The sequence below is a fragment of the Nematostella vectensis genome, chromosome 10 (genome assembly GCF_932526225.1).
Source record: "Nematostella vectensis chromosome 10, jaNemVect1.1, whole genome shotgun sequence".
In the NCBI taxonomy this organism is placed as follows: domain Eukaryota; kingdom Metazoa; phylum Cnidaria; class Anthozoa; order Actiniaria; family Edwardsiidae; genus Nematostella; species Nematostella vectensis.
Window position 1 is genome coordinate 15,598,554 of NC_064043.1, and position 26,644 is coordinate 15,625,197.

General features: G+C 41.2%; 3 protein-coding genes across 4 annotated transcripts in view; 2 read left to right on the plus strand and 1 right to left on the minus strand.

Annotated features, from left to right (window-relative positions):
- The first annotated feature begins 4,250 nt into the window (after positions 1-4,250).
- On the plus strand, positions 4,251-7,884 carry LOC5512226 (very low-density lipoprotein receptor). Its single transcript, XM_032381657.2, has 5 exons — positions 4,251-4,407; positions 4,479-4,832; positions 4,914-5,069; positions 6,858-7,007; positions 7,569-7,884. Exons 2-5 carry the CDS (start codon positions 4,492-4,494, stop codon positions 7,720-7,722), a joined length of 801 nt encoding a protein of 266 aa, XP_032237548.1. The 5' UTR covers positions 4,251-4,407; positions 4,479-4,491; the 3' UTR covers positions 7,723-7,884.
- A 642-nt stretch (positions 7,885-8,526) lies between these two features.
- LOC5512218 lies at positions 8,527-13,752 on the minus strand. Of its 2 annotated transcripts, none has more exons than XM_032381656.2 (5): positions 13,588-13,752; positions 11,735-12,578; positions 11,273-11,450; positions 10,620-10,809; positions 8,527-9,036 (listed from the first exon to the last, which is right to left on the minus strand). In XM_032381656.2, exons 1-4 carry the CDS (start codon positions 13,621-13,623, stop codon positions 10,623-10,625), a joined length of 1,245 nt encoding a protein of 414 aa, XP_032237547.2. In that variant the 5' UTR covers positions 13,624-13,752; the 3' UTR covers positions 8,527-9,036; positions 10,620-10,622. The 2 variants fall into 2 exon arrangements, with proteins under 2 accessions (XP_032237547.2, XP_032237546.2); XM_032381655.2 differs by having other exon boundaries at positions 8,527-9,014; positions 13,588-13,746.
- A 3,045-nt stretch (positions 13,753-16,797) lies between these two features.
- Positions 16,798-26,644, plus strand: part of LOC5512221 (importin-9) — a 60,443-nt gene continuing 50,596 nt past the window's right edge. Inside the window, exons 1-4 of the mRNA XM_048733452.1 lie at positions 16,798-16,965; positions 21,142-21,203; positions 21,630-21,716; positions 22,022-22,093. Coding sequence (XP_048589409.1) covers positions 16,830-16,965; positions 21,142-21,203; positions 21,630-21,716; positions 22,022-22,093 — 357 coding nt within the window. The 5' untranslated portion in view covers positions 16,798-16,829. The remainder of the gene's footprint in view (positions 16,966-21,141; positions 21,204-21,629; positions 21,717-22,021; positions 22,094-26,644) is intronic.

Genomic DNA, 26,644 nt, shown 5'->3' on the forward strand with positions numbered 1-26,644 from the left:
TTTATTTTTAATAATCATTATTCTGTTCAGCTATCATAAAATGGATATAATAAGAACATGTATAATCTTGTTTTTAAATTGTATATGCCATATCACAACAATGATTGGGGCAAGAAAGGTAAGAAGCATCATCTCTTTAGATGGGGTTGGTCTCGAAGTGTGCTCCATTAAAGTAGTAGGGGCTGATGGTCCTATCTTACAAATACTATCCCCGCAGCAGAGATAGCACCGGAATAAAATTCAGGAAAACTAAGAATGTGAGAATGTTAAATATTTCGTAAACATTTCTTTGGTTTACTGCCCTCAATGTTCTATCACTTACGGGTAAATTTATTTTAACACCCAAAGTGAGCCATATTGTATTAACAATATAATTTAGATTAAATTTCTTATTTCATTTATGTAAGTGCAAAGTAAACAACAATATCTATTTATGCTATCATATTGTTTAAACATTTTTATTTTGAAGTAAATGAGAGGGCTATAGAATATCCAGACTTGAAATTGTAACATATACATATTCTTAAGGATCGAGATCAACAACACTTTAAAGACAACACAATGCTCTAGATTTCATTGAAAATGTTCCATAAAATTAAAATGACATTCAATAAGGGATAAAGTTGTTTTAGGAAGAAAACAAAACTTATTTAAAAAAAGGACCAAAATACCAAAAAATAAGCACCATAGTACCAAAATAATTTGAAATCTACTTGGTAAAAAAAATCATGTCATTCAATGAGAGTGATCAAGATATTTTATAGTAAGAAAACAATATGTGTCTTATTGGTAGCCGGAGAAGTGTCCCGATGTAAGGTAGTCACTTCTTTGGGATTCTTCACAGCGATTTGTAGAAGACGATTTTCTTCAATAGTCTCAAACTAAGGTAGTCACTTCTTTGGGATTCATTCATGGCGATCGCAAATGTAAACACGAGTAAATACAGCGAAATCAATCCGGCTTGAGATGATTTTGCACAACTACTTGGTAGAGACAGAGACTATGGTAATATATACAGTAATGAAATCTGGAATCTGGCCTTCAACTGCACAAATACATGGATCTGAGAGCTGGACTCGCAAAATCCAAGATGGCGGCCATGACAGCTTATGCAGAAGGTATCGACTATAGCACAAATATTTTTGGGTATTTTGCACAAACACGAGACGACGAAAAAAAAATGCATTTTATGACTGGGCTACCACAGGTTTTCTAGTAAAAACACTGACAAGACAACTAAAGGTTATAAACTGAATTTATAAAGAACAAGGAACAGAACAAATGACATTTCAACTCAAAGTACAACTGTATTTATTTACTACACAAATCTGCTCTAGTTAAACTTTGCCACTAGACTCTATTCATATTTAAAGCATATCTCCGGCACTGCTGTCATATAATCCTCCATCATTTACCTCCATAAGACCCGATCGGACATACAGTTTACTACGTATGGTTGTGGAGTCTTAAAATAAAACATAAAAAGAGACAACGCAAGGTTACTGGTCCCCTCCCTATCCATTTTCTACATTTTTAATAACAGAAAATGGTAGGGATATTAACCTGGTTCACCAGGGGGTATCATCAGGAACCACCTGATTCATTGTTGCCAGCTTAAGCGAGTCACAGTTTGGCCGATCAACTTCAGACAGACCGACAAGGTGGGGGATTTCATTTGTACTATATGCACTTGCACCCTATTTGTACTGATTCGATATCAAGCTGTGTCGAGGTCACAATCATATGATGTGTTACATCTGCAATCTCAATACTCGCCATCACAGTTGAAAGGTGGATGATTAGCTTCTCAAACAACGTTTTTTCACTGTACGATACAGGTCCGATAAAAGTTCACATTCTGGCACAGTTGGCACTTGGATCAGGCGATGGTGCTCACTTGCATGTTGTCATTGTTTGAATCTTGCTATGGCACATAATTGGTTGCTGCCACCATAAAGACCTGGGAGAGGTTATACATTAGTTGTGAAAGACACTGAAGAAACCCAAAAAGCAAAAAACATCCTAGTGAAACTTGGGTGATGAGGTGAATGACAAAAAATTTACATATGTTGAGACTTTTTTAATTGTCAGTCAAAGTAGTTTAATGTTTGCTGGACACAACAAAAGTGTGAATTACAGTAGGTTTTTCTTCCAATCCCTGTTGTACTTTGCTCAATGTTTTGAAGCTCACATTTCATGAATTCGCGTGAAAAAAACTGCAGGGCGACTTCGACTCGAACGAAGTGCTTTAAACCACAGCTTAGATCCATGTGGGATCTAGAGCTGCGACCGGGCTAGCGTGATGCCAATTGTGCGGATCACGCATGCGACCTTTGCTGTTTTTTTGCCGATGAAGTTTAACTGAGGCAATCCGGCTATGCCATGCTGACGAGTCCTAATAAGGACGAAACAGCTGTCCATGGTTGCCGAACTGCACGGGTAATAGACTGTGCTAGCGTCCCGTCTTGGCCCGACTGGTGCCAATGTGTGTATGCTAGTGTGCTTTTAAAGTCCACATTTATGTAAATACAAACATGTATCGATAGTCTGGAAAGCCTTAAAATTCTTGTTTATGTGCCTGTGAACGTTCACATGGCTTTCAGGGATCATTTTTAGTAAAAAAAAGAGAAGACAGTCTTTGTGGATGCATGGTTAAATAATTATATTAATACAGGCCTGTTTCGAGACATGGCTATCTCTTCATTGCAAGACCGGTTTTATACACTTATAGTACAGGTCCAAGCTTTCTTTAGCTTAGCATAGAAAAAAAAAATTTCATCCACCAAGAGGTAAAAAAATATATATTTCCAATTCGATGTCCGAAAAAAACTTCCTCCTTTCAAACTCCCCACCCCTCCCCCCTTCACTTTTCTAATGGTCCGTCTCGCTCTAATATGAGCTAAACTACCCGTAGCACGCGAACAAGGAACATTTAGCGAAAATTGAGGGAATTTAAATACGTTCTTAAGAATTGAGCCAAACAAATTCTGTTCATCCTGCCCTTGGACTAAGTATGAATTCCCTGTGTCCCTGATGCTTAAACATTGATTTATAATAAGGGTGTTTATAATATGTTGCTATTGAGGTGACCGTGTGGAACCGGTGTATTGGTACCATGAGTCATACTTCTAACTGAATTGTAGAATTATATTATAAATTTGAATTATAATTATGAATTATATTTTCTATTACTTATCCTATCTCCATTACCTCCTGAGTTCTAGAGCCCTAGAAAATTAGTTTATTACGGCCATGTATGTTTTGTACAAGTGATGAGCGGTGGGGCATTCTATAGATAAGGGCTCTATAGAATTTTGGGAGACGCGTTAGGGCCAAAACTACAAACAAACTAACCGGTTATCGGCCTTTGAAATAAGCCGAGTTTATTAACCATTCCCCTCTAGAAGTGAATTATTCAGGCTTGAACTAATTTCGGCTTAGGCCCTAGCGCGCCTTTGTACCCCCGTATCGACCTGTATCAGGAAGTATGTAGATGCTTACGCAGGGTTAGAGTTGATCCCAATGAGGGTCCCCCCTACACAAACTCACACCTCCCGGCCACGCCGCCTATTTCCCGCCTGTCGTAAAGATGAGTCCTATAAACTAAACCACAAAAAGGTATTGACGACTCAAGCCATAGCGAATGCAGCTTGAGAATATCCTTCCCGACTAAGTTGAAGCGCAGCTTCTATTGACTAAGTATACACTTTTAATGAGGAGCCCAAAGGAAATGCCCCCCCCAGTCCCTTCCACCAGCCAAAGCCTACGGGCCTGCCAGTTGACCTCCTTTCAGCTCATCAACACTCGAAGCAGTTGTCACAGTAGCCTCTGTTTTTAAACTTTCTTAAGCCCAAGTTCAATTTTTTTAGAAAAGATACAGTAACAAAATCAAAATCAAAATTGGTTTTCTCTGTAGGTAGACAGTTTTGGGATATCTAAAGTCCTTCCGGATGTTGATTCCATAATCGCTGGGTTTACTGTGCCTAACTGAGCGTAACTAAAGGAGAGGTTTCTTCTCATTAGGGGAAAACTAAAAGAATTTCTATCCGGACACGATCATCTGTTCATAGTCTTGTGTCATGAGAGCGGGAAAGAAATCGTTCGCAAAATAGTAGTTTCAAATTGCCTTCTTACAGGCAGGAAGTCGATGGTTTATCAGGGATGCTTAAGCGGGGTCGACTTGAACAAAAAGTCGATAATTTGATTAGAACTGGTAAAGCGAGAAGATCAACTTGACCAATAACATTTTACACCGCTTGACCCAGTCTCAGCAGAGGCGTTACAAGGTAATAACTCCGAACTCGGGTATAAATATCAGTCGAACCCAAAAAAAATTAGGCTTCAACGAGAAAAAGCTCCACCTCCCAAGAAGGACTATCTAAAGAAAATAATTGTTCTTTTTGAGAGGTAACAAGACTTTTACTCTTAAATAGATTTTGATAATTCGATTCTTAAACGCCTCTGTTGTCTTTCCTCAGAGTTTCACTCGAGATGAAGACAATCTTGTGCTTGCTCATCTCACTCGCTGTGACACAGGCGTATTTTTACGCCCCGACTTGCAAATCCGGAAAACAGCCGTGCTACCTGTTTGGCTGCGGCTCCAACCAGTTCCAAGTCCCCGTGGGACTGAACTACGGCTGTTGCCAGCACCAGATTTTTGACCATCGCAACTACATCTGCGCGCGCATTAATGGTGTGATCGGTGCGCACAAATGCGACGTTTGCAGCCAGTTTAAGTGTAATAATGGTCACTGCGTTCACCGGAACTGGAAATGTGATGGTTCGAATGACTGCAGAGATGGCACGGATGAAGTCGGCTGCGGAAAATGCGGGTATGGATTGATTGATTGATTGTAGGATTGATTGATTGTAGGATTGATTGATTGATTGATTGTAGGATTGATTGATTGTAGGAGTACCCAGTTCCGTTGTCGTAACGGCAACTGCATCAACCGAAACTACGTGTGTGACAAGGATAACGATTGTGGAGACGGCTCAGACGAGGTCGCCTGCAGCAGGCTCAACGGTGGTTGGTGCGGTGCTGGGCAATACCGCTGCGATAATGACAGGTACGCGCAAGCACAGAGGGGAATTATGAGATTTATTGGTCTTATTTCGGAATGAATAACTGATCATCTTTACAAAGGGTGGTCCAGCTTATAAAAACTCAAGCTCTTTCAAGTCCTGCATTGTCTACTACTAAAGACGAGCATTATTATATCACCCCTGGATCCACCATTGATCTCATTATTATGCCCCCTGGATCCACCATTGATCTCATTATTATTCCCCCCTGGATCCACCATTGATCTCATTATTATACCACCCCTGGATCCACGATTGATCTCATTCAGGGTCGGTAAGGGTTATTTTCGTGATCCGTGAACGGCCTTTTTTGTTTATCGTGAATCGTAAAAGGAAAAAGGAAAAACCCTGATCCGTGATTGCTACCTTTCGCCGTGATTCGTGAATGGCGAAATTTGATCAGCGTGATTCGTGATCTATGCTCTTTTTTAAAAATCGTGAATCGTGATTTCCAATTAAAGATTGATCCTTGTCGTCAGTTTATCAGTTTATCGTGAAACGTGATTTCCGTGAAACGTGATCCACCATTGATCTCACCATTGTCTACTACTAAAGACGAGCATTATTATATCACCCCTGGATCCACGATTGATCTCATTATTATACCCCCCTGGATCCACCATTGATCTCATTATTATTCCCCGCTGGATCCACCATTGATCTCATTATTATGCCCCCCCCCTGGATCCACCATTGATCTCATTATTATACCATCCCTGGATCCACCATTGATCTCATTATTATACCCCCCTGGCTCCACCATTGATCTCATTATTATTCTTATCGTGAATCGTAAAAGGAAAAAGGAAAAACCGTGATCCGTGATTGCTACCTTTCGCCGTGATTCGTGAATGGCGAAATTTGATCAGCGTGATTCGTGATCTATGCTCTTTTTTAAAAATCGTGAATCGTGATTTCCAATTAAAGATTGATCCTTGTCGTCAGTTTATCAGTTTATCGTGAAACGTGATTTCCGTGAAACGTGATCCACCATTGATCTCACCATTGTCTACTACTAAAGACGAGCATTATTATATCACCCCTGGATCCACGATTGATCTCATTATTATACCCCCCTGGATCCACCATTGATCTCATTATTATTCCCCCCTGGATCCACCATTGATCACATTATTATGCCCCCCCCTGGATCCACCATTGATCTCATTATTATACCATCCCTGGATCCACCATTGATCTCATTATTATACCCCCCTGGATCCACCATTGATCTCATTATTATACCACCCCTGGATCCACCATTGATCTCATTATTATACCCCCCTGGATCCACCATTGATCTCATTATTATGCCCCCCTGGATCCACCATTGATCTCATTATTATACCCCCCTGGATCCACCATTGATCTCATTATTATACCCCCCTGGATCCACCATTGATCTCATTATTATTCCCCCCTGGATCCACCATTGATCTCATTATTATGCCCCCTGGATCCACCATTGACCTCATTATTATACCACCCCTGGATCCACCATTGATCTCATTATTATGCCGCCCCCTGGATCCACCATTGATCTCATTATTATGCCCCCCCTGGATCCACCATTGATCTCATTATTATGCCCCTCTGAATCCACCATTGATCTCATTATTATACCACCCCTGGATCCACCATTGATCTCATTATACCCCCCTGGATCCACCATTGATCTCATTATTATGCCCCCCTGGATCCACCATTGATCTTATTATTATACCCCCCTGGATCCACCATTGATCTCATTATTTTCTTTGTTTAATGTCAAGGTGCATTCCCCTGAACTGGGTGTGTGACCGTCTAAACGACTGTCATGACAACTCCGACGAGTCGGGCTGCAGGGGGGTGTACGGGAAGAGAGCGCTTAACAAGAAGCTCAAACTCGACGAGCCAGACGAGATCAAGACATTGGACGAGAGGTTTGGCGTGCGCGTACGCACTTGTAAAGCGCATAGTGAGATTCGTTTCGCAGGTCTAAACAAAGAAAGCCGGGCTTCACAGAGAGAGCCCTGGGTACCAGAGGCTCCAAGCTTCACTGAAAAAGAGAAAATGTTACAAACGACATATGGGGGCAACGACGACTGAGAAAAGCCTTTTGTAGGCAAGCCTGGGGTGTCTGGTACCTAGGGTACACGGAGTCCCCTTCGCAGCCGTTCTGGACTCGTCACGCTAGGCGGCGCTTGGGAGAGGGTGCTATTTACAGCTGTCGATATTTGTGGGGGGACTACCGATCGAAGGCCTGATTGATCGAGAGAAATTAAATGTAATACCTAAATCAAAGTTTTAAGGCCAACTCTAAAAGCTTTAGATTATAACTTCTCAATTTTCCTTAGAGAACAACAGCGATTTCCAATGTTATTGGAAAGCTCAGTAAACGCTGATTCAATACTTGCGAAAAATAACCGCTGTTTATTACAAATGATATTCTTGTTGAAGTTTTTCTTCCTTTCTTATAATTTTTCTTTTTGTTGTTGTTGTAGCAACGACTTGACTTCCAACAATGAACCCGAATCGGACGAAAACTCGGCCGAAGCGAAGGCGCGTGCGAAAAAATATCCGCCAAAGAAAAACAATGTCGATGTCGAGGAAGAAGACAAAGAACCTGATGTTCCCGACCAGAAGAAGAGCGGCTAAACGACCTTATACTGAGGGTTATCTTTTTTATCCACTTGATTTTACGATACAAAATCAGAATCAATAATTCAAAGAGAAAACAAAAAGTTGTAGTAAGGCAGTTTTGCATCTCATTTTGAGTTTGCTTTTGAAGTTTGTGAAATAAACGTGAGCATCAAACAATTCTGTTGCTTTTCTTAACATGCTGTGTGAATAGAACAGAAAATAAAACCCTCTGACATAAGACAGAACCAGTCATTACGATCAAACCCTCTAACATAAGGGAGAACCAGTCATTACGATCAAACCTTCTAACATAAGAGAGAACCAGTCATTACGATCAAACCCTCTAACATGAGAGAGAACCAGTCATTACGATCAAACCCTCTAACATAAGGGAGAACCAGTCATTACGATCAAACCCTCTTACATAAGGGAGAACCAGTCATTACGATCAAACCCTCTAACACAAGAGAGAACCAGTCATTACGATCAAACCCTCTAACATAAGGGAGAACCAGTCATTACGATCAAACCTTCTAACATAAGGGAGAACCAGTCATTACGATCAAACCTTCTAACGTCAGGCGCGTTCGCAGGATTGGCTGAGGGGTGGGGGTTGTTTAGTCATAAGTATCGTATGGTAACAGAGCATAGTATTTGACGATTCCTTAATAAGAAATTGTCTTCTTTTGGCCGCCAAGGGGGGCGAACCCCCCATGCGCCTGAACGTAAGAGAACCAGTTATTGCTGCGAAGGGCCTTGTTGAGGAATGGTATGGGATCAGTTGTCTGGTATTTTTAAGAGTTACACAAACAAAATCTCTGTAAGGAAAATTCCAAGAAATGATTATTCACTCACTTACAAATACTTAATACTTTTCGTTAAAAGCTAAATTATACTTAACAACTTTTATGTTTATATCATATATCATATAAGCTTAAAATGCTATCGAAAACAGTCTCTCTTTTTCATGACTTTGCTCATTACTGCAACCTTTGCCTGGTTCCAGTGAATCGATCCTTGATCGTCTCCAGTGAATCGATCCTTGATCGTCTCCAGTGAATCGATCCTTGATCGTCTCCAGTGAATCGATCCTTGATTGTCTCCAGTGAATCGATCCTTAATCGTCTTCAGTGAATCGATCCTTGATCGTCTTCAGTGAATCGATCCTTGATCGTCTTCAGTGAATCGATCCTTGTTCGTCTTCAGTGAATCGATCCTTGTCGATCCTTGCCACGATCCGAATGTCGTTTTCTCTCCCGACAAGTGTCACAAGTGGGCGCTGCGTCTCCTCTATCCATCTTGGGATCCTTGAGAGCAAACGACACAAAGCTAAGATACCAAAAAAGGAATTAGAGTTCTTTAGCGTCCTCTTGCAAAATATCTCGCCTGTGGGCTGGTAAGCGAGTTTGAGAGGACCGTGATATTCTAACTATAACAGGGCCTTTACAATGGGAAGGGCCGTGGGGGCAGGGGTGAGGGGGACTTGTGCCTACCCAAACCCCCCATCCCCATACCAGTGCCAAATCCCCCCCCATACCCCATCCCCCCACCAGTTAAAAAAAGAGGTCAGAGCGTGACAGAGGTCAGAGCGGCTACGTAGGGGACCACTAATCTTGCATGCTCGTCTTTGATTGCGATAGATCAGATGAGATTACGTCTTGGTGAGTATTTTCTTATACGCAGTGGCTATATGCCAAACAGTCGGGAAAGGTCCTCCGTGGACTAAGTGCCCGACAGTTTTCCTTTTTTTTCCAAACAACCCAGTAAATTGTTTGTAGAGGGTGATCGAGCGACGCCTGCCAAAAATCGCCTGCGAGGGAGGAAGGCTGAGTTAATTGTCGGCCTAGTGAGTTCAAAGTATTCTATATTTGTTGAGAAAGGGCAAGCAAACCTGAATTGAGCTTTGTTGTCGGTATGGATGTTTTTCGTCGTCTATGTACACTATAGAATCGTAACTTTAGTGACACTTAAAAATTTTCTATAGCATGCTGCTTAATGCAGGCAGTTCTCAATTTACGAAAATATCATCACAGTAAATTTGCGACCTAGTGTTTCTAGACTGTACTGTACTCTCTGTAAACTGTAATCTGCATTTAACAAGATCTTTCATGTCAACAAAATCGATCAACTGTACTCTACGTGTGTGGTGTTTTGAGTTTCCCTCTCTTTGTTGACAGAAAGAATTAGTAATATCGTTGTATCGAGGTCAAAATTACGCTTGGGAGAACAGATTTGTATAGTAAATATCGTTGATAGAGAATATCGTTGTACCAATATCGTAAGATCGAGGTAATTTCTTATACATCTCACTGAATTTTCGCCGGGAGAAAGACACGCCATCGTAAAATCGAAGTTTTCGTAGAATCCAGTATCGTAAAATCCAGGTTCCATTGTAGTCGCAATTGAACGTATCCCTTGCTTGTAAACACTATAAAACAGTTATTAAAGTTACACTGAATTTTATCTTCTACAACTGTCGGGACAGGTCTTCAATGGACTATATGCCCGACAGTTTCCAATTTATTCTAATAAGCCAGTAAATTGCCAACCTAGTGAGTTCAAAGTATCCTATGTTTGTTGAGAAAGGGTAAGCGATTCTGAATTGAACTTTTTTGTCGGAATTGGAATGTTTGTCCTTACTTGTATACACTATAAAATCGTTATTTTAGTGACTACTTGCATTTTTTCTGCTACAATAACACAGTCGGGAAAGGTGTTTATAGTTTATACAAGCATCTGGTTGATCTGATTAGCTTGTCCTTTCTCAACAAATATAGAGGGTTAATTTGAATAAATTGATAACTGTCGGCCATTTAGTCCATTGAGGACCTTTCCCGACTGTCGGGCATAAAGCCACTGCGTTTCTTTTAAGTAAAGCCGGTCAAAGTAATATCTACAAACATCTTACTAACCTGCTACGTAGAAGCCTCGGCTTCCTGGTCGGAAGAGCGATAGAAGTACGGTTTCATCAAATCGTAAACTTTATTCGAGGTTGGTTTTATCTTCTCCGCTAGCTCTTTTACCGTTAAATCTGGGCGTTCTGAAACCAGCGCCTCCAAGAACTCGTATGTTGCAGACCCACCTGGCCTTCTGAACGCGTGACTGTTGGAGCAAATCGTGCAGTTAGATACGCCTTATTACCATCTATGTTTAACACAGAGGTATAAAACCGCTGTCAGAGGTTTCTACAAACTGAGGAGCGCGCGTGATGATTAGACCTCTGCTAAGTGCCTTTAATCTTTGTTTTGTCGGTCAAGGGGGTGATTCACACCCCTAGCTCCACCCCTAGTTACGCACCTGCAAAGCACAAATTACATCTTTTTTCATATCAATGTATTAGGATTTGCACTATAGGATTTCACTTTCGTATTGCACCAGATCCAAACTCCAAACAGGATCGGTTGCATACAAAACATAAAAAATGCATAAAATCTTTGACCCATTGACCCAAAGACCCAGCGGTCTTTGCGGGCGGTTATTCTTAAAGGACTACTCTAAGCCCTCTCCCCCCCCCCCCCCCCCCCAACACACACAAAAAAAAGCTCTGGATTTTCAAGACACTTACCTGTGACGATCAAGTTCCGTTTTCGTTTTAAGGAATCGAACTCCGACGGCGACATACTGGTATGTGCCGCGTTTTTCTTTATCAAGCTCGGTGCATGCATCCTGCGCGTTCTCATACGCACCAGACCCCAGATTACCATTCAACCAATCAACGGCCTTGTTTAACTCGACCTCGGTGTCTTTGTAAAAGGAAAAAACGTAGAACAAAATCAGCAAAAAAAAAAAAAAAAAAACAGAATGAGAATTTTATTCAAGAGGAAACATGTACCAGTGACGAAAAGTATACGAGACTTTGTGGATCTTTGTGGATCAATTCTAGGGATGGATTGAAGGATTAAATTTCCTCATACATAAGGGAATTTGCAAATAAGTTTGGTCCCTATATTTCACATTTTGTTCTCCTTTCTGAAATGTCTGAACTTGACACAATGACACATGATTCGTTTCAACTGGTTATACGTACCCCTCTGAAGGAACGGCAGCTGTACAGAAAGAACATCTGATGGTATGTTTTGGTTCCAATTACCCTTCATTTTACAGAAGAAGCCTATAAGAACAACAATAACCAAACCCATAGTACTACCTATTGCTACGTATTTATATGTATTCGAATCTCCACTCTGTAGTTGCGTAGTTGGGTCCGATGTTGGGGTCTGCGAAACTGGCAAAGTTGTCACGCTAGAGGTATCATGTCCAGTCTTGCTCCGCGTGACATCTAATAATTGCGTGACAGAACTAGCTGGACTTGGCGTGCTCTGGCTCGAGGTGGACTCGGTCGAGGTGGATCTTCTGGTGGTTGGTTCCGGGGAAGTCGAGGGAACGTTGGGAGTTCTAGGTGTAGTCTCAGGGCAGCCTTCGTGTCTCTCCATGCAAAGCCCTACCACTGCACACCCTGGCGTCTCCTTATCCTTGCCGTCATGACAACACTGGACGCACTTGCGGCAGTCGGCGACCACAGGGAGCTCATAATACCCAGACATACATTTGCCGCACTTTGCATTCTCAGTGGACGTACAGTTTCGAAGGATGATCCTTCCCGTCGAGCACCGCGTGCAGGGTTTACAAGGAATGGCATCGAATCGGTCGGAGTAGGTTCCCTCCTTGCAAGGGCGACAGACAGACAGGGTACCCGACTCTATCCTCGTGCCGCACATTAGCGAGGACTCCTCTCCCGGGGTGCACTGCGGGCAGGCTTGGCATGCGACTATTTTGCCGTGTTTAACCCATTCAATCTGGTTGTATTTACAGCGCATCGCGGCACGAGGCGTCTTTCCAGGCGTAGCACCAGAAGTCTGGATGGACAACAACTGAAAAAAAATGGCCGGTGGAAATTTGAAATGCTTCCATTTAGCCAGATTGGTTATGCGGAGTTATGAATGCGGCGCTGACAGATTACCTCACGCCCGAATGAACAAGGTCACATATTCTGTAAACTGGGTCTCTAGTTTCGACGCTTCTGTTTTTGAATCTTGTGTTGCACATTTACATAAACAATGGACTAATATAATATATTTAAAACGTTTCAAAAAGCACCGAAATGAAACCCAATGCAAAATGTTAGTTGACGAAAATTATAGCCACTAAGATAATAGGTAGACTACTGAAAAGGATGTTACATTCCCGTTACATCGTTACATCCTGAAATCATTCAAAGGTGATAATATAATATAACACGGCTAAGCTGCTTTTTCTATTGTCTTATGAAATTTACAGTATTGAATTGATAACTGCTTCAAGTAAATATTAGCGCACATAAACGATCGCAAAAACGACATTACAATTCTGCCCTTGCAACTATGTGACAAAAATTATAATCATTTTGAGACCGGAAACTTGCACAAAACGATATAAGAACGGATATGGAGGAAAGCGCGTAGACAAAAGTCGACAAAAGCGACCAAAAGTCATAATTCATAACATGGCAAGTTAAAATCAATAATCTTATGGTGCTAATTTCATACAGAGAAGTTTTGTTAACGGGACACTTCCCGCCGGCTCTACGAGTTGCGCAGTTGATGCGTTAGTCGTACAAGCCAAGGAAATATTTGTTGACTTTCCAATGAAAATATTAAACTTTAAAAAGCACAATATTATTGCTGATGATTTCGTAAGTCAGCAGAGAGCCGTGTCATTCCGGGCTTTGTAGCGTTTTATGAAACGGGATAATATTCAGTATTTACACATAGTTTCACTTTACTCGATATGACGTAGCCACAGAATGTCTAGCTCATGAAATATTGCTGTGAAAGACTTCCAAGGGGTTGTAACAACTCATAAAAAAGAGAAGCTCACAGAACGCTATCTTATAATACTTACCCACACAGTTGCTGTACATAGTCGGACAAAATCCATAATGGCACACTTCCATCGAGTATGATGGCACTCTTCTTCCCTTCGCTTCTCGGCGGGCCTATCACGCTCTACATGGCTATGACGTCACTATGGCCCTTTCTGCTCTCGGGTCATCACACAGGTAGCTCACCTCTACAGTTTGAATAAAGTTAGAGTTGTTTCTTTAGCTTTGCGCTGTTGATTATTTTTGGTGCGTGTGTGCGTTTGTATCTCTTGTCTACTTTTTCGGCGCCCGGCGCTCTCTCATTGTTAGCAGTTTAACGGCCGTCTCCACTGCGAAATGGCTTCCAAGTCACGACATACCTAGGTATTGAATACTCAAAGTATTACATACTTACGGTATCCTGATTTGTTCAAATTTGACTTTCTTTTGACTGACCTCTTGGCTGTCCAGAAATCATAATAAGATTCAAAATCATTGCAAAAAAGTCCAGGAGTGTATAAAGGCATGCATATCTGTCATCCTGGCCTGTAATAAGACTCGCCATCATTATAGTAATGGCCCTTGTAAAATCTTTCAAAAAAGGTATTGATGGAAAGATGATGCTGTCACTCAAACAGTTTCAGGCTCTTCCTGGTGCTTGGACCCCTTATCAAATATTATAAGGCTTTTTCTTAGACTGACATAACCTTTTTTTTTGTATATAGACATGGGATCTATGGATTGTAATCCTTGGTTTCCTTTAGTTTGCTGAATGGTTCTTTATCATTGTGCCAATTGTGTGATGATTATGATGATCATTTCATCAGTCCTTTCATTTCGTGTCAGTGGTAGCACTCTGGAGTCCATTTTTAGTGTCCTTAGATTTGGAAGTGGTGAAAGCATCTCATATGGCGAAGCCTGGCAAGCCAATCAACTAAAACGATTGACAACAAAAAATAATATTTAGAGGAAGAATATAGAAAATTCATGATCAATGTAGATGGTGCTAATAAAGTTACAATATAAATTGTCTAATTTTTTTAGTGCACATGCCTAGAAATTAATAGATGTTCTAACATTCCATTTTGGTTGGAATGGGTCAAATAACATTTGACCAAGAGCTCTGCAAAGCCCTCCCATAACAACATTAGGTTAACATATTCACCCTTTATAGCTACCAACTCCCTTGCCTTAGCTTCAAAATACCCAGTTTGTGGCTGTTATTTCCTGGTTTGATAAGATGTTGAGAATCAAGGCAAAAATCAATAGCTTGGACATATTTCATACTATGACTTTGATAACCAGGATTTACAAGCTTTGATTTGTTGGTGCCCTGCTTCAGTCCATGAAGAGAAAAATCTGGCATTGCACCAAAAAAAATGTCAGATTCTTAGAAGTTGTGTTAACACCATGCAAAAGTGAATGTACACAAATGGGCCAAATAAGTCCAGGAAGAAAACCACTTGACAACTTCTATCCTGCTGGATGTCAACAGTTAGGGACAAATACAGACTTTGAAAAAAGGGTTGACACCATTCGGAGTGCTTTTAATACACTATATTTTGGCAGGCCAATACCTGCAGTTAATATTTAATAGTAAGAGTAGCATGTTTGCAGCTAATATGAACAACTTCAATAATAATTAAGTGAAAAAACGATAATTATAATAGGGAGTTGTGTAACTAAGTTATTTTACAGTAAACAAAAGTCGACAATAAAGCTTTTTGAGTAGCAAAACACATTCATGAATGTAGCAGATAAAAGAAAAACTTCAGGATATTTTCCTTATCATTTCATATAATTTTATCTATTATATCTATTACAGCGAAATAACAGACTGTTATAATTACAGGAAAATAATAGACTGTTTGAGTGGCAGCATAATCTTCCCCACAAGAGCTTTTCTGAAAGATTTAACAAGGACTAAAAGTGCATTACTATAATGGTGGCAAGTCTTACATTATATGCATGCTTTTATACCCCCCTTGCCGTTTTTGTAATGATTACAAAACGTATTACAGTTTCTGGTCAGCCAAGAGTTCACATGAGAAACGACCACTTCAGTGGATAGTCACTATAATACACATCCTCTCTTTTTTTGGAAAGTCAAATTTGAACAAAGTATTCATAACAGATCATAAATAACAAGCATAAATTTTTGAATTAAATGGAAATAGAATTTACAAAAAGACAAAAATATTCATATTGAGGTTATCTTTTATGTTAGTATACATTTGCATGGATATTTCTTACAATTTCTTACCAGATCAGGACAGTCAGTCCAGGACAGGTCATGGTTGTTGATACAAAGACAGTTCCAGCTTTGAAGAGCTCGTTTAATAAAAATATTTAACAAAAACAAGACATAAACTTTTGTATGTTACTTCTTACACTATTGTTAGTTAGTTAGTTAGTTAGTTAGCAGTATCAAAAACCTTATGAATGATAATGTCGCGCCTCTCAGCTATAGGATCGGTACAAATGATCACTTATTTTTTGCAAAAGCAAGAAAAAATGTCCTCGTAACAAAGTTTCAGTCCACTTATGGAGAAATAAATAGTACAAGGCTAGTGAGAAAATGTTTTTTTCTCTGTGGCTAAAAGGATTTAGAAATTAGGAGGCATATGACGATGTAGGAAGACTTTGAAAAACTAGCGTCGTTTTCCCCCTTTTCGACCGCCATTTTGGATCCTTGAGTCAAAGTCAATTTTCCCGCCTGTCATCTGATTGGCTCATCCGTGCGTCTAAAAATAGCCTGATCCTAGGAAACGCCGTGACGCTTATATAATACAGATGATTGCCCCTACTTATGAGCCCCTGGTTATAATAGTTATAATCTCGGACCCAAAAAAACCTGAAGCCCGTTTTTGGCCTCTAACAGGAGAACATGCCTCCTCCTGCCTCTAACAAATACGACGAGCACCCCTAAAAAGTCGACATGGGAACTGACCCCCCTGTAGAAAGGGGATTTAATTTTAGCCCTAAACTAATCTGAAAAAGCCCCCACCCCTCGGGAAAACAGTACATAACATTTTAGACAACATTTTATTTGAAATGAGCCAGTTCCCTCGGGTTGTTTTTCTGTTTGTCCCCACTCCCCCAGAATGGTTGAATTGACAGAGATCACAGCCCCGAGTACGCAACTTCCGGTAGAATCCCTCACGCAACGACCCTGTGGATTTCTTGTTACTCAGCGGATTACGCATACTAGTCATGCGCAATACAAAATTTTTCAAAATTTCGCGCCATATTCATCGCATGCGCAGCGACCTTCGGATCCAAGATGGCTGCAGCAGTTGACGAAAGAAATCGATCATTGAAACAGGCCCTGATAGAAAGCCTTGCCGCCATTCTATCACCCGACCAAGAGGTCCGCAAACAAGCCGAGGAACACCTCAAAGTTTTGGAGGTGACAGAAGGTATGCATGATCTTGGCACATAACTTTTTAAAGCCAGTATTTTTATTAAGTTAAACGTTAGGTGAGTTTCACCAAATGCTATAAAGACCACGTTGTCGCTTGAATGAGCTGTCAAACTGATATGACAGGAATGAACCGTATACAGACCTTCAACTCCATCTTAGATCTCTTGTATTTCTTTAGAAATACTTCCATTCCTCATCGTAATATCCCCCGTTGTATTATTTTACCCTGTCATCGCTTCGATCCAACAAAGTCAACAAACTGTATCCCAAGTTTTTTTTTTATTTAAGTTAACTTATACGTGTCGGGATTCGTGAAAACAGGGATGTCATTGCCGTGATCACAGGTAGCCCAGGCTCACGGCGAGTGTAGGTTTATTACGGCGTTTGTCTGACGAACAAATCTCGTTGAAATAAATATGCTGATTTGAAAATAAAACAGTAGCTCGACGCTGCTGCTACTCAAACTGTCGCCTTCTGTATATAAAATAGACAAGGTTGCAAACTCCGACAACCGCCAAATTCCAAAGTGCTCAACAAATCCACTGATCGTTTCGAAATCCAGACCTGTACGGCAAAATAAACCTCGCAGAATCATAGAACACATATTAATCTTTCCAGCCATGCCTTTCAATCGGCTACTCATCCCCGTTTTGCAGTTTAAGCAACAAGAATCTTTCTTTTGAGTTTGAAAAAAATCTTGATAGCGAGCTCGATGGGCCGTTTGTGGATAAAAAGACAATACACGCCATGCCAAATTCTACCAGCCGGGATGGGGTGCTTCACATAAGTTTGACCTAGCCTTGTCAAGTGGCGTGACGTACGAAAAAGCTGTTAGGAAATCTGAAAACTGGATTCAGGAAGAATGTCAAAGCGAGAAAAGAGGAAGGCGATAAGTTTATCTGCAAAGCAATGGAATTTGGTAAATTAGTAACTTAATAAATATAGATACATGTTGATGTTTTCAAATTGATGTTGAAGATCAGATGTGAAGCACCCTACCGCAAAAAAACGTAGTATAAAACAAAAATATTTCTTGGACTGGCTGGCTTAGGTGACATGTCTCGTGAGACGTCTCCTAGCTTAGCCAGGAAAGACTGAAGCTCAGTTTTTCAGAACAGAGTTTTGCTGAGAAGTAGAGGAAGGTGGCAGAGTTCTTTGAGAGCGCACCAGGAGTGCACAGTCGCTTGTTGACAGTTTTAAAGGGGTTGGATTATGTTGATTCTCTTCCAGCTTCAAACCGTGGGTGTGTTTTCTAAAGCCGCAGTGTATTTTCTAAGTTACTAAAACACTTATTAGACTCTTGTAAAAGAAACCTGGTGGCAAATAGTAAACACAAACTACCCAGGACTTATCGTCGCATTCCCTGCCCACATACAGAAGAAATACAATGATGGGCTAGCTGTGCCTCTTTACGCCTACTGTATACCCCCCTAAAGACAGAAGTGACATATATGTTATTTTCACTAAATTAACTCCAAAAATCATGTTATTGTTTTCCTTTAATTCAAACTGATAATTTTGTTGCTGGCACCATGAAAAAAAAAAAAGATAAATTAATCCACTTTTTGAATACTCGGGATTCCTGTGGTTTCTCATACAAGCTTTGTATTGGAAATTTCAAAATTAATTTTCGAGCCTTTCCTAAACTTCGATTATATGGGACTTTTGATATGTTATAAAGAAACCCTCAATGAGCTATATTCAGCTAAAAAAACCTTCGGTTGCAATTACTTTAGGGTCAAACCTTAATTTGACTGGACTATATCCTGCGTGAATCGTGATTCCCTCATCTATACAAAATATACAGAGTTTTACCCTTTCGCACCGTTTTGTGATTGTATTGCATTGTGAGTGTAATAAGAGTCTATCAGTATTTTTTTAATTTTATGTCATGGCCATTTTCAAAATTGTTTCCATGTTTTGTGAAAATGCCTTTTTCAACTCTGGTTATGTGCACGGAGTTGGTGCCCATTTGCATAACACTCATGTGAGTGTTGTCCTAAGGGACTGAGCCTTGCCCTGAGCGTTGACCTAACGTTGCCCTGAGCATTGACCTAACGTTTCCCTGAGCATTGACCTAACATTGCCCTGAGCATTGACCTAACATTGCCCTGAGCATTGACCTAACATTGCCCTGAGCATTGACCTAACATTGCCCTGAGCATTGACCTAACATTGCCCTGAGCATTGACCTAACATTGCCCTGAGCGTTGACCTAACATTGCCCTGAGCGTTGACCTAACATTGCCCTGAGCGTTGACCTGAGCATTGACCTAACGTTGCCCTGAGCGTTGACCTGAGCATTGACCTAAGTATTGCCCTGAGCGTTGACCTTAGCGTTGACTTGAGCGTTGCCCTGAGCGTTGACCTGCTGGAGCATTGCCCTGAGCGTTGACCTGCTGAACGTTACCCTGAGCGTTTACCTGAGCATTGACCCGAGCGTTGCCCTGAGTTGCGTTGGATGTTGCTTCGAGCTTCCCGCAACGTATAAGAGTAAACCGCAACCTTAGTCCTACACACACTCTTTTTCATATATTTTTCGTATAACGGCGTGAAAAAAATATCCAAAACCGGCACATTTTTCCTTATTTTGTCAACAAGCGAAACACTGCTCTACTTTTGAAACTATGACTCTTATAACGGGATGTTTTGAGGTCGCAAAACTGGAGTTAGAGAGCAAATTGTGCATTAAAATTGCGTATGGACACTAGGGAACAACGGATTAAAAATGTTCAAATGTTGCTGTTACTTAGTTAAAGTCTTTTTTGTTTCTTCATTTTTTAATAGATTTAGCCAAAGCAAGCATTGACTGTTTGAAGGTTTGTTTATTTCCCCTCCAAGATAAATTCGTTGTTGCATGATCTCGGCGAATCCCAAATCCTTGTCTCATTTGGGAATAGCACGTAGTGAGACACAAGCTTTGGGGATGGTTTATCTGGTTTTGATTGCTTGGTTTGATTGACTACGCGCTATTCCCAACAGCTGTTGGGCGACATTCCCGATTCACACCACCGTGAAAAATTCCCTCTGTATTATTTCTGAATCCAATAAAATGATCAAATTAGAGACTCGCAAAACGTACAGAAATTTTGGTCTTTCGAGGCAAAAAAGGGCGCAACGCTTGGACAACTTGCAGGGCAATGCTCGTTGGCTTATTTGGAATTTATTTTCACGTACTTTTTGTGTGTGTGAAGAACGGACATTTAGTCATCATCACATAATTTCTTGTATTTTTTAAAATTGATCATTCTTGAATAAATAAAAGCCACAACAAGAAACTATGGTCCTTGTGCATTGAGGCAGTATGAATTTTGGTACTTAATTTCGCTTATTTTGGAAGATAAAAGATTTAATCGTTTGCTAATTTGGAAAATGTTACCCACAAATTTTCTATTTTCTCACGTTGTATGATATTTTCAGCAACTCTAAAACAAATATTGCAAAACTGAAGTTACACTTTTATTCCTTCGTCGAAGGCTAATGGCAATGCAAAATGCCAAATTTTAGCCAAGAAGAATGTCTCGTTATTTTCTAAAAGACAATATAGTTGTTGTTTTTGGGAGCACTTTAATGGGTACCAACTCTGCACATAGCCCTCTGTGATCCATGAAATTGCAAGAAATTGGTCTGGTACTTGTGATTTCCACCCTTTTTATCCCCTTGTGCATTCTTTTCTGAAAAAAAAAAGAAATTTTTCTTGTTTCCCAATCACATAGATCATTTTTCGGACCATTTCTGGGTTATTGTCAAGTTTCTGAATTATCAGGAGCAATGCAAAATGCCAAATTTTAGCCAAGAAGAATGTCTCGTTATTTTCTAAAAGACAAAATAGTTGTTGTTTTTGGGAGCACTTTAATGGGTACCAACTCTGCACATAGCCCTCTGTGATCCATGAAATTGCAAGAAATTGGTCTGGTACTTGCGATTTCCACCCTTTATATCCCCTTGTGCATTCTTTTCTGAAAAAAAAAAAGACATTTTTCTTGTTTCCCAATCACATAGATCATTTTTCGGACCATTTCTGGGTTATTGTCAAGTTTCTGAATTATCAGGAGTAATCCTTTTTACTAAAGTAAATGTGTAATTCAAAATTTGCAAGGCATTTTTACATCACACAGTACACCCCCCTTTTTACATGTCCACCCCTGCTAATGTACATTTATTTCCTCAGAATTTGGCGTTCATCTTGCTGAGTTGGCCATTGATACTGAGGGTGCGCTTGCTATTCGTCAGGTACTATGCAGCGTTGATATAAACTACAGGTTCATTGGAAGAGGGTTATCAAGAGTTCTAAAGACTTCTCAACCTTAAAATGTCTCTTTTTTGCTATTTAGACTATCCCATAGTTTTATTCAACTAAGATTGTTATAATTTCTCTTGGAATCCTCCATCCCTGGCCTTGCATTGAACCACAAAGAAATTTGCATAAATGCATGTAAATGTGGTTGGATGATAAGGTATCACAAGAAGGGGGCTTGAAATCTAACCAATTTTAGAGAAACCCCCCTCACCCAAAAAAACAAAAAAAAATATGTGTTTAGTATTATATGCACCTTGTAGTAGATCACATGCACTATCCATGAAGATTAATAAATTTCCTGAGCTGTAAATTGATAATAATTAATCTAATTCTTATGATTATCCTTTTCTCATTTGAAGCTTGCATCAGTTATCCTAAAGCAATATGTCGAAGCCCATTGGTGCTGTGATTCAGAGAAGTTCCACCCACCTGAGACTCCACCTGCTGTGAGTAGCCTTTCCTCATCTTGTCAGAGTAATAAATTTGTGATATTTTAAACTATCAATAATTTCTATAAGCACACTGTTTTTGATTTTTTTTTATAGTTTTTTGGAGATTTTTTAGAGTTTTTGCTTTTACTTTTGTTTGTTCGAAATTGTTCTATTTGAGTCTTTTATTATTTGAAATATCTGTGCTGTATTCGCATATTTTCAATTTCCCTTATTGTTTGTGACATTCCGTTTGCTGCCTTTTCAGATAGAGATGTTAATGGGGTGTCAGAAGTTAACTACTGCTATATTGTTGTTTTCAGGCCAAAACTGCAATTAGATGTCTTCTTCCTGCAGGCCTCTCTGAGTCAATCAGTAAAGTTAGATCCAGTGTGGTAGGTATTGATATGAGCATTCCAAGTTACTAGCTTGAATAAGCCGATGGAAATGGATGCTTTGTGTGACTAGGCATTGAGCTGGAGCATAAAATGGCCCTGTGATTGGCCTTCTTATATGCTAAAGGATTTGTCGTGCTTGACACATTTCTGCTTGTTAAAGCCGCATTGTCACCAGTTTACTTCCAGTCGATTACCTAACAATATCCAATGATTTTAAATGGAAAACGCGAAAAATATTTTAAAATATTGAAGGCAGTGTGTCTATTGAAAGTTTCTTTGGGGATGTAATTGATAATTCAGAGCGGATTGCCTGTTAAATATTTCAAATTCTAATAGATTCTTTTGTCTTTTAACGGTTGAGGTTCCCGTCGGACCTCCGGAAGTAGACTGGTGACAATGCGGCTTTAAGAACATAGAAATCAATCTATATTTGTAAAATGCAAGGTGCATTTCAACAAACTTACAGTCATGCCAAAGAGAAAATAGCCCACCTTTCGGCTTTGATAGTCTTTCCAGCACGAAAACCCCATGATAGGCAAACACGAAAACCCCTGTGATAGGCAAACACGAAAACCCCTGTGATAGGCAAACACGAAAACCCCTGTGATAGGCAAACACGAAGACCCCTGTGATGGGCAAACACGAAAACCCCTGCGATAGGCAAACACGAAAACCCCTGTGATAGGCAAACACGAAAACCCCTGTGATGGGCAAACACGAAAACCCCTGTGATGGGCAAACACGAAAACCCCTGTGATAGGCAAACACGAAAACCCCTGTGATAGGCAAACACGAAAACCCCTGTGATAGGCAAACACGAAAACCCCTGTGATAGGCAAACACCCCTGTGATGGGCAAACACGAAAACCCCTGTGATGGGCAAACACGAAAACCCCTGTGATAGGCAAACACCCCTGTGATAGGCAAACACGAAAACCCCTGTGATAGGCAAACACGAATACCCCTGTGATGGGCAAACACCCCTGTGATAGGCAAACACGAAAACCCTTGTGATAGGCAAACACGAAAACCCCTGTGATAGGCAAACACGAAAACCCCTGTGATAGGCAAACACGAAAACCCCTGTGATAGGCAAACACGAAAACCCCTGTGATGGGCAAACACGAAAACCCCTGTGATAGGCAAACACGAAAACCCCTGTGATAGGCAAACACGAAAACCCCTGTGATGGGCAAACACGAAAACCCCTGTGATAGGCAAACACGAAAACCCCTGTGATGGGCAAACACGAAAACCCCTGTGATAGCCAAACACGAAAACCCATGTGATAGGCAAACACCCCTGTGATAGGCAAACACGAAAACCCCTGTGATGGGCAAACACGAAAACCCCTGTGATAGGCAAACACGAAAACCCCTGTGATAGGCAAACACGAAAACCCCTGTGATAGCCAAACACGAAAACCCCTGTGGTAGGCAAACACGAAAACCCCTGTGATGGGCAAACACGAAAACCCCTGTGATGGGCAAACACGAAAACCCCTGTGATAGGCAAACACGAAAACCCCTGTGATAGGCAAACACGAAAACCCCTGTGATGGGCAAACACGAAAACCCCTGTGATGGGCAAACACGAAAACCCCTGTGATAGGCAAACACGAAAACCCCTGTGATAGGCAAACACGAAAACCCCTGTGATAGGCAAACACGAAAACCCCTGTGATAGGCAAACACGAAAACCCCTGTGATAGGCAAACACGAAAACCCCTGTGATAGGCAAACACGAAAACCCCTGTGATGGGCAAACACGAAAACCCCTGTGATGGGCAAACACGAAAACCCCTGTGATGGGCAAACACGAAGACCCCTGTGATAGGCAAACACGTAAACCCCTGTGATAGGCAAATACGAAAACCCCTGTGATAGGCAAACACGAAAACCCCTGTGATGGGCAAACACGAAAACCCCTGTGATAGGCAAACACAAAAAACCCCTGTGATAGGCAAACACGAAAACCCCTGTGATAGGCAAACACGAAAACCCCTGTGATAGGCAAACACGAAAACCCCTGTGATGGGCAAACACCCCTGTGATGGGCAAACACGAAAACCCCATGATAGGCAAACACGAAAACCCCTGTGATAGGCAAACACGAAAACCCCTGTGATAGGCAAACACGAAAACCCCTGTGATGGGCAAACACGATAACCCCTGTGATAGCCAAACACGAAAACCCCTGTGATAGGCAAACACCCCTGTGATAGGCAAACGCGAAAACCCCTGTGATAGGCAAACACGAAAACCCCTGTGATGGGCAAACACGAAAACCCCTGTGATAGGCAAACACGAAAACCCCTGTGATGGGCAAACACGAAAACCCCTGTGATAGCCAAACACGAAAACCCATGTGATAGGCAAACACCCCTGTGATAGGCAAACACGAAAACCCCTGTGATGGGCAAACACGAAAACCCCTGTGATAGGCAAACACGAAAACCCCTGTGATAGGCAAACACGAAAACCCCTGTGATAGGCAAACACGAAAACCCCTGTGATGGGCAAACACGAAAACCCCTGTGATGGGCAAACACGAAAACCCCTGTGATGGGCAAACACGAAGACCCCTGTGATAGGCAAACACGTAAACCCCTGTGATAGGCAAATACGAAAACCCCTGTGATAGGCAAACACGAAAACCCCTGTGATGGGCAAACACGAAAACCCCTGTGATAGGCAAACACAAAAAACCCCTGTGATAGGCAAACACGAAAACCCCTGTGATAGGCAAACACGAAAACCCCTGTGATAGGCAAACACGAAAACCCCTGTGATGGGCAAACACCCCTGTGATGGGCAAACACGAAAACCCCATGATAGGCAAACACGAAAACCCCTGTGATAGGCAAACACGAAAACCCCTGTGATAGGCAAACACGAAAACCCCTGTGATGGGCAAACACGATAACCCCTGTGATAGCCAAACACGAAAACCCCTGTGATAGGCAAACACCCCTGTGATAGGCAAACGCGAAAACCCCTGTGATAGGCAAACACGAAAACCCCTGTGATGGGCAAACACGAAAACCCCTGTGATAGGCAAACACGAAAACCCCTGTGATGGGCAAACACGAAAACCCCTGTGATAGCCAAACACGAAAACCCATGTGATAGGCAAACACCCCTGTGATAGGCAAACACGAAAACCCCTGTGATGGGCAAACACGAAAACCCCTGTGATAGGCAAACACGAAAACCCCTGTGATAGGCAAACACGAAAACCCCTGTGATAGGCAAACACGAAAACCCCTGTGATAGCCAAACACGAAAACCCCTGTGATAGGCAAACACGAAAACCCCTGTGATGGGCAAACACGAAAACCCTGTGATAGGCAAACACGAAAACCCCTGTGATAGGCAAACACGAAAACCCCTGTGATGGGCAAACACCCCTGTGATAGGCAAACACGAAAACCCCTGTGATAGGCAAACACATAAAACCCCTGTGATGGGCAAACACGAAAACCCCTGTGATAGGCAAACACGAAAACCCCTGTGATAGGCAAACACGAAAACCCCTGTAATAGGCAAACACGAAAACCCCTGTGATAGGCAAACACGAAAACCCCTGTGATAGGCAAACACCCCTGTGATAGGCAAACACCCCTGTGATAGGCAAACACCCCTGTGATGGGCAAACACGAAAACCCCTGTGATGGGCAAACACGAAAACCCCTGTGATGGGCAAACACGAAAACCCCTGTGATAGGCAAACACAAAAAAACCCTGTGATAGGCAAACACGAAAACCCCTGTGATAGGCAAACTCCGGGTTTTGGGGTTTTCATGCTGGCAAAACTATCAAAGCCTACAGGAAGGCTAAGTTTTACTGACTTGTAAAGTAATTCTGAATCCAGAGCTGCAGCTACATTCACTTCGGTTTATAGCTTTGTATTTCTCTACATTACCTTTACAGAATATGATAAGTAAATCAAATCCTTTCAGACAAATTCTATATCTGTATGATAAGTGAATCAAAACGATACAGACATATGCTATATCTGCCATCACTCACTGAGTGAATCAAATCCTTTCAGGCATATGCCATTTCCGCCATCACTCACTGAGTGAATCAAATCCTTTCAGGCATATGCCATATCTGCCATCACTCACTGAGTGAATCAAATCCTTTCAGGCATATGCCATTTCCGCCATCACTCACTGAGTGAATCAAATCGATACAGACATATGCTATATCCGCCATCACTCACTAAGTGAATCAAATCCTTTCAGGCATATGCCATTTCCGCCATCACTCACTAAGTGAATCAAATCCTTTCAGACATATGCTATATCTGCCATCACTCACTAAGTGAATCAAATCCTTTCAGACATATGCTATATCTGCCATCACTCACTAAGTGAATCAAATCCTTTCAGACATATGCCATTTCCGCCATCACTCACTAAGTGAATCAAATCCTTTCAGTCATATGCCATATCTGCCATCACTCACTAAGTGAATCAAATCCTTTCAGACATATGCCATATCTGCCATCACTCACTGAGTGAATCAAATCCTTTCAGGCATA

What these genes read in the sequence shown, in the direction of transcription:
- LOC5512226 (XM_032381657.2), top strand. Translation starts at nt 4,492, where the DNA reads ATGAAGACAATCTTGTGCTTGCTCATCTCACTCGCTGTGACACAGGCG. An exon ending in GTCGGCTGCGGAAAATGCGG is followed by an intron (nt 4,833 to 4,913) that starts GTATGGATTGAT and finishes GATTGATTGTAG; the next exon opens with GAGTACCCAGTTCCGTTGTC. An exon ending in ATCAAGACATTGGACGAGAG is followed by an intron (nt 7,008 to 7,568) that starts GTTTGGCGTGCG and finishes TTGTTGTTGTAG; the next exon opens with CAACGACTTGACTTCCAACA.
- LOC5512218 (XM_032381656.2), bottom strand. Translation starts at nt 13,623, where the DNA reads ATGGATTTTGTCCGACTATGTACAGCAACTGTGTGG. An exon ending in TATGTACAGCAACTGTGTGG is followed by an intron (nt 12,579 to 13,587) that starts GTAAGTATTATA and finishes ATTTTTTTTCAG; the next exon opens with TTGTTGTCCATCCAGACTTC. An exon ending in ACGGAACTTGATCGTCACAG is followed by an intron (nt 10,810 to 11,272) that starts GTAAGTGTCTTG and finishes TTGCTCCAACAG; the next exon opens with TCACGCGTTCAGAAGGCCAG.